The 7893-nt window shown below is 35.5% G+C and overlaps 1 protein-coding gene across 1 annotated transcript; it reads left to right on the top strand.

The window, feature by feature from the left end:
* On the top strand, positions 2863-5749 carry LOC18793065. Its single transcript, XM_007223653.2, has 5 exons — positions 2863-3229; positions 3321-3482; positions 3608-3703; positions 4184-4304; positions 5371-5749. Exons 1-5 carry the CDS (start codon positions 2987-2989, stop codon positions 5538-5540), a joined length of 792 nt encoding a protein of 263 aa, XP_007223715.1. The 5' UTR covers positions 2863-2986; the 3' UTR covers positions 5541-5749.

Consider the following 7893-nt stretch of genomic DNA (forward strand, 5'->3'; position numbering starts at 1 on the left):
TATACGAAAACCTCGTCGTCTATTTTATGAGTAAAAACGGCAGTTTTTATTGAAATCGTCGTCTTTACTTCTACGTCGGTCGATTCATAACTTCTGCCGTTCTTTGTTGGCATTGATTTTACACTGCGGAAATCTGTTTCAAATAGACGTCGGTTGTTTAATTATGTACGTCGTTGTTTTTGAACAGCCATTTGAAACTCCATTTTTTAGTTGTCTAAGGTTGTATTACACGACGGTGTTTTTAGAACCGTCGTCTTTTTATAAACCACGACGGTTTTCACTTAGACCGTCGTTGTTTTCTGGTCGTCTTTTTCACTTTTTGTAGTAGTGACTACGGTAGTAAGGTCATGTGGTATATTTTGTACACGTGTTATAATATGGGTAATCGACAAGGTTTATTTTCCCTCATTTTAAGGAATAATATCAATAAATATCCACTTATATTAGAACACATATACAAGATGTATCACATAGCCATATTACCGTAGTATTCTATAATCACTTGCCCTTTGAGCACTTACTGCAAGAAACATGCTTATTGCACATGAAATAACTTAAAATCGACTCATGTATTTATTTAAAAGTTTTACTTTTGAAGGCCACAAATTAAAAGTTGAAACAAAGAAAATCACATGAATTATTACAACTTTTACATTTTTTTTTTCTACTCAATTTTGACATGTTTAGGAATGTTACCAAGTTGGCTAAAAAGGATACGAGGGAGCCCTACCATAATAGGGACCAACCAAAAAGGAATACACAAAATGTTACGATGAATAAGGAGATGTTAAACAACTAATTTAAAACAAGGATTGAAGACTGGTAGAAAAGAGTTTTGATTTGAGGAATAGAATTCCAATCAATACCAAGTATTTGTTGTTGGGTGTGATTTTATCGTGAGCCAAAAAAATATGGCTATCTTTTTTTTAATAAGTGAAGAACAATGTTTTTTTATCATCGTTTTTTTTTTTTCATCAAGGAGAACCAAAATATGAAGGGGATCGAGTGTAGCTAACACCAGTCATGGCAATTTTGGTAGATTAATTTCGAGTTGTGTAATTGACCCAATTAAATAAATTCACTTGTCATAATTTTATTGGAGAAAAGGATTAAGCAATTAGAATTTATTGGCCTCCAAGTAAGTTGATAGTGAGCAAACCCTATACACTTCCCTCCCTCTCTTGCGTTTGGGCAACATAGGAGAAAAATAATTTCTTTTGTCTAACCAACTACCGATGAACTAATCAACAACCTTTTAAGACTGAATCCAAACGAGTGAATGAACGAGTTAGGCGTTTGTAAAGAGCAAAGAACTATAATTAAAAATATAAAACTGCAAGAAATTTGATGATAACAGCCATAATAAAATACTATTTAATCGTGGAAAAGCCATGCCGTGATGTGTGATGCCCAAGAAGCAATAGCCTTTTCTTGCTTGTTCCAGATGTTTTCCTGAACTTTCTTGAGTGATCCCATCATCACACCATCACACCATCATTGGAACCTGTTAGGGATATAAGAGTGAAGGTCTTTAGGTTGAAGCTCTCTCTAAGTTCTCAATCGAACCAAGAGAAGAGCCCAGTGTTGATTATATACAAAAGGAGGAGAAGTCACAAGAACATTACGAGTACGAGATCCAATCTCAAGAAGCTGTTTGGTCTGTCAATCTATTTGCCCCAAGAGAAGCCAATTGTGTTGCACATAGGCTTGCTAAACATGAATTACTTAATGTTTTTTCATGTATTTGGTATGAGGTACCCTGAGTTCATTCAGGATGCCCACCACGGCGGCCACAACACACCCTCCCCCCCACCCCAAAAATATTGTATTTCTTAAGTATTCAATAAAGTTTACTCGTATCGTCATGGTTCCGTAAACAAAAAAAAGATCTACTAAATAGCTAGGTCAATATACTAACTTGAGCTGAAGGTACATTACCCTAATGGTTTGATTGAATGATATATCCTAGTGAAGCATGTTAATTATATCCTAATTGGGGTTTAAAATATAATTTTAAATTTTTTTTAAAGCTGCGTAGGATCTTCAATAACATGTAAAGGTAATCTTTAGTATGCAAGACAAGGTAATTAGTTCCAACAACTCAACATAGTCATAAGCTTTACTTATATTATCAAGTTAATTACAAAGCCATCGTGACTCCATTTGTTGTGTTTCATTTCTCATGACTGTTAAATTTGAAAGTATGTAAATTCAAGGTTTGGAAAATTAAGCCGCACCAACCTCAAGGACCATTTGTAATAAAAACTCAAGAAATAACATGCGGGTGTGTTGTGAATGTGATAAATCACTAAAAAAATTATTTATTTTTTTAAAATGAAGAGCATTAGGCTCATGCCAAAACTACCAATCAGTGATAAAGTTTGGTTTGATTTTTCCATTACCTTTAGCTCAGTGGACCAAACCGTGAGCGAGTGATTCAACTGCGATTTGGAGAAACCTAACCAACAAAAAATATGGTTGATTCTACCTGCCCAAGGCTATTGGGCCAGATGAGTTTGGTACGATCCAAATCTATTTGTGGACAAAATAATGATCTCAACCCAAGCCTACCTAAAAAATAACTAAGTTTTTGTTGTTGTTTTCCAAACAACAATAATCAAGGTCACTTCCGTGATCTCTAAATTTATATCCGAGTTTTAATTTAATCGTGGAACTTCTTTTTTAGGCAATTTGTTTCTCACTAAAGCACAAGAAATTCTCTTTGATAACATAGAAATGTAATCCTCACCCCAAGGAAGAATTCCCTTTATTTATTTATTTCGTTGGGCCTTTATTTTCTTAATTGAGAAAAAGTAAAAAATCACTTTTTTTTCTTTCTCCAATTGATAATTGATACGTATGTATGTGGTGGAGTAAAGCACCCCAATAAGCTTACTAGATTCTTTATTTTCTCGGTTTAAAGCCAAGCCAAAGGCAAAGACGTGAAGCATAAAGAAAGGATACAGTAAAAATAACAAAACCAAAAATGGCGCTTCTATCTTCGCCTCATCCTCTCCCAACCCAATTCTCTGTTTCCCCCGCCTCTCTACGTGTCCGCCGGCCCCCAATCACCGCCTGCCAGCTATGCACCCACAAGCAATCCGTACGCCAATTCGACCAGTCGATTCTGACTGTCGCCGAGGGTTCGTCTGAGAGCGAGCTCTGGGCCGCCGCGTGTCTCCGCGTTCGCTCCTTCTACCACTTCAAGCCCTCCATGTTTGGCCTCCAAGTCTGCCCCTCCAATCACGTAATTAAGCCTTAATTACTGTAATTAATTAAATGTATTGATGGTGTTTTTGCCTTTTGTCAAGTTGTATTAGGATCACAGAAGGTACTTGGCGGAACGAGAGTTGGAAGCCATGAAGGAACGTGTGGGAGGAAAGAGGAAGGGCTTTAGAAAAGTTTCTTGCATAAATGCTACCGTCCCATTGTCACAAATTTCAAGCCCTTCGGTTTCAGATGATTTTTGTTCTTCATGTAAGGTTTGTTTGCTTCAATACCCATGTTTCAGTTTCAGTTTTTTTTTTCTTTCTATCATCTGTTAATAGAAATGAAAAGGTTTAAAATTTTAAACTTTTTCTTTTTTGGGTTTTAAATTCTTGTCTAGTTTAACAACAATGGAGAAGATCGAGTAGTTGTTGGGACCCTTGATCTTAACCAGTGTGTAAGTCTTCCAGACGAGATTACAGGAAACAGACCAGAGGTATTTCATATCATTTTCAACTTTTGAACTCAACCCATTTAGTAGATGCTCAAATAGAGCAACAAGTAGATATTCTTACATTCATTTTGGATTTATATCTCTTTCCCATGATATTATTCAGTAAGTTTATTTTTCAAATAAAATTTGGGAAAGAAAGCAACAAGGATGTGCTGTGGTTGCTAAATTGTACATGTATGTAATGGTTTTTTTGTTGTTGTTGTAGTGTTAGACAATACAATTGGTAAGATTTGAGCCTAATCTCAGTTTAGTTGGTCTACCTAGATTAGATAAATAAAAAAAGTTTGACATTCAATGACCTTAGGTGAATGGTTTAGAATTTAGATGCAAGATTATTGGACTTCTTGTCTTGGAAGGCATTACGAGATGTCTCTACACTTTTGCAAATGTAACATAATTGCTACTATTTTTACCAAAAGAATGTTACAACAATGACTGAACTTTAGGATTGCATTTCAACAGGGGATCGGAGCTGATTTCGCAAGAGCATACTTGAGCAATGTATGTGTTGCCAAGGAACTGCATAGAAATGGATTAGGTTATGCTCTTGTTGCAAAGTCAAAGTTAGTTGCGCAAGAATGGGGTATGAATTTTGACATTATTTGTTCTATGCCACTGCCTCAGTTAAACACCATTCACATGTGTTCAGTTTCCTGGTATTATGCATCCTTTTGTTCTCTCTTGTTTTTTGGCTTAGAGATTTTTATTGTCCCAGTCTATTTCCACAGCAGTAACAGATTTGATGAAATTTTTTCGTTTGATAGATAATGCTCTCATATTCTTATGCTTCACTTGGTGTGCACACTCGTGGATAGTTTACCCTAAAGGAAAATGAAGAAAAAAAAAAGCTAATTTATGAAAAAGATACAGCTGTAGTGCCCAACCCAAGAGAAGGGTAACAACATGCAAATTATCACTTGATTTGATGCTTTACTTACTAAATATTTCGTATATCTACTGTGTATTTGCACTTAGCAATGCTAAATGATATTTATTTTCTTTCTGAAACAATGATGGTGGTGATAATTTGATGAGCACTTAGATGATGTCATGTACAAGAGGATAGACAAATCAACCAGTTAGAAGAGGTTAAGAGTTGCTGGTATTGTCTCTTACAATTTTAGAGCAAGAAAAGTGGAGGGAGACTCTTGTATAAAGGATCATAAATCTGTAACCTTGGTATTTGTTCAAGAAACAAGAAATATGAGAAGCCATCCATTTTGAAAGAAAGTTCCATTTTTCCTGTTGCAATGCTAGGCCGAGTGTTACTTAGGAGCTTAAACTGTGACATTATGTGAGAGAACTCTGCTGGCTATTACATGCACTTGGTTGGTGAAAATGAAGCTCATATCAAGAGTAATTCTTTTTCCTTCTTTTAGGCTGGGTGGGGCGGGTTGGGCTCTCACTCTCTCTTCTTTCGGCCTGTGTAGGGATTCTGAGGAAGTGCATCTGAATGCATATGGACGGACTCTTTAGTTTTTGTGCCATAATATTCTCTAATATATATGTTTAGTTTATTTCTTTTGGATCTAGATCATGTTGAATTTAGCATATGCTTATTTTTGGTGGCATTAACTTTACATACACCTTATCTTGTAAATAGATGAGCTTTATGTAATGTTTTAACTGGATTTCATGAATTTTTACAGGCATAAGTGATCTATATGTTCATGTCGCTGTAGACAATGAGCCTGCAAAAAAGTTGTACATGAAGAGTGGTTTTGTTTACGAAAAGGATGAACCTGCATGGCAGGCCAGGTTCCTCGATCGGCCACGAAGGATACTTTTGTGGTTTGGCATCCCAGGCGTCCAACTATGACTTGCAATGTCTCAATATCAAGCTATCATTTAGATATATGCCACGATTGTTCCTCTATTTTCTTTAAGATGCATTGCTGTGGCAGTGATGCAAAGCATTTTTAGACTGTCACAAGTCAGGAACATAATTGTTCTTTTCACCTTTGAAATGTAAATGTATGTCAATTTATTGGTTTTTAGGTTTTATATATAATCTCATGACTTTGCAGATAAATCAGGATTGCTGTTGGAGCGGGGAATGTGATTGCAATAAGGTTGCAATCGAACAGATGGAGCAAGCTCGAATTAATGTGATATGAAACCTATTAGTCTAAAAAGCTTTATGCAGAGTAACAACATTCCAGACTGCCTAATTGACACCAATTTGTGCTGTACGATCTCAAAGTAGCAGCAAATTGGGTTAGGCTGCCTAATCGACTATAATCTGTGCTGTAGTGTCGATTAGGCAAAGAATCATTGTAAAAAATGAGCATGCATTAGCCCCAAATCATGAAAATACACTAATTCCCCAAAATGGCACAAGGTAGAAAATGCAGAAAAGAATTTTTTTTTTACACAACCTGTGTTAACTTGGAATCCTCCATCCCATTATATCCCTTGTATAAAAAAAATAAAAAAATAAAAAGACAAAGAAGTAAATGGTAAACCAAGGAATTTGAGCATAGAGAGAATGACACTTCTCGAGCGAAAAGAGCTTTCGTTTGATGGAAATAATAAGCTGCAATGGAGGCATCTTGAAAATTCATTAAAAACACCGGCCCCGCTGCAGCAAGAGAGGGGTCGTTTGTGATTGCTTGTGTAACAAACTCTTATTTATAAACACTTTCTCAAACTCAATCACTAGTCTAAAACTATTGGGTAGGGGAGACCACTCATCTCTAAGTCAAGATCCTGTTGAACTAGGCTAGACCTCGTTAATATTTATAAACACTTTTATTATAAGAACGTCATTTTTGAGCACTCTCAAACATGTTCTAAACTGCCATGTATCTTGTAGAGATTATGTTGTATCTAGATTCATGCAAAAAGTCATTTTTGGTCCTTGTGGTTTACCACTTTTACTACTAAAGTCTCTGTAGTTTCAATTTGATCAATTTTGTCAAGTAGTTTGAATTTCAAGCAATTTAAGGAAAAATCCCTAATTTCTATAAAATTACTTTAATTTGTGTTCACATGGAGAATGTGAGCCCCCAGAAAATTTCAAAAATATTTATTATGCTCACTATAAAAATTGCACGGTCCAATTTGTGGTCATTTGCATTTTCATGAAATTTTTTCATGAATTAAATATTGGTATATTCAAGGAAGAATTTAATTCCTGGAAATTTGACATTGGAATTTTGGTATTTTGATGACATTTAAAAATAGCAGACGTTGCCGTGAGCATGTAGTATTTTTCTGAGATTTTTTCAGAACTCGGAAATATTTTTAGTGACTTTTAGAAGTTGGAAAATAGAAAATTAAATTGAAATTTCCACATGGCAGCATATGATTGGCTGGAACACCTCATTCGCCACATGGCACCACCTAATTGGTTGGAAGACTTGGAAGACTTTAACTCATATTATTATTCAGAGGTTGACTAGGGTCTACAATACCATTCTGTGAGCTCATTCAAACTGAACGATTGATCTGATTCTAGATCAGATCTTGATCGTTGACTAAATCAAAGACTTTTGACTTGATCTAGGCTGTTGGATTGGTTGTTGGGAATGCATATGGATTATTCATCTTTAAGCTATTATGCACCTCCCCACACATGATCCAAACTCAATTTTTTATATGAACCTTTGAATTAAATACTCAAATTAATTCAAGACGTTGGAGGTTTCTATAAATACCTCCTCCATTCTTCTTCTTCCTCACACCAAAATATTCAGGAGAAACTTTTCCTCTCTTTTTCTCCCTTTCCTCCACCATAGTCACTATTCTGGACAACCTTCACCGAAGTTACTATTCATATGAAATTTACCATTGACATACGGAAGATAGTATCCGTCTTTTCTTATTATCGTCGTTCCTTATCTTTTCCAAGAAGTTACTATTCATCGTCATATTTTACTATTTATCCCGTATTCTACTATTTCTCAAAAGGTATTCTAGTTCATGAATAGTAGAATACAACTATGAATAGTGAATTTCATATGAATAATGCACCGGATGAATTGTAACTCTAGTGGAGGTTGGCCAGAATAGTGACTATGGTGGAGGAGAGGGAGAGAAAGGGAGGAAATTTCTCTTGAATATTTTAGTGTGAGGAAGGAAGGAAGAATGGAGGAGGTATTTTATAGAAACCCTCCAACGTCTTGGAATTAAGTTTGAGTTTTTAATTCAAGGGTTCATATAAAAAAATT

The sequence above is a fragment of the Prunus persica genome, chromosome G1 (genome assembly GCF_000346465.2).
Source record: "Prunus persica cultivar Lovell chromosome G1, Prunus_persica_NCBIv2, whole genome shotgun sequence".
In the NCBI taxonomy this organism is placed as follows: Eukaryota; Viridiplantae; Streptophyta; class Magnoliopsida; order Rosales; family Rosaceae; genus Prunus; species Prunus persica.

Coding starts and splice junctions, on each gene's coding strand:
- LOC18793065 (XM_007223653.2), top strand. CDS start 2,987: ATGGCGCTTCTATCTTCGCCTCATCCTCTCCCAACCCAATTCTCTGTT. Junction 3,704..4,183: donor TTACAGGAAACAGACCAGAG/GTATTTCATATC, acceptor GCATTTCAACAG/GGGATCGGAGCTGATTTCGC. Junction 4,305..5,370: donor GTTAGTTGCGCAAGAATGGG/GTATGAATTTTG, acceptor GAATTTTTACAG/GCATAAGTGATCTATATGTT.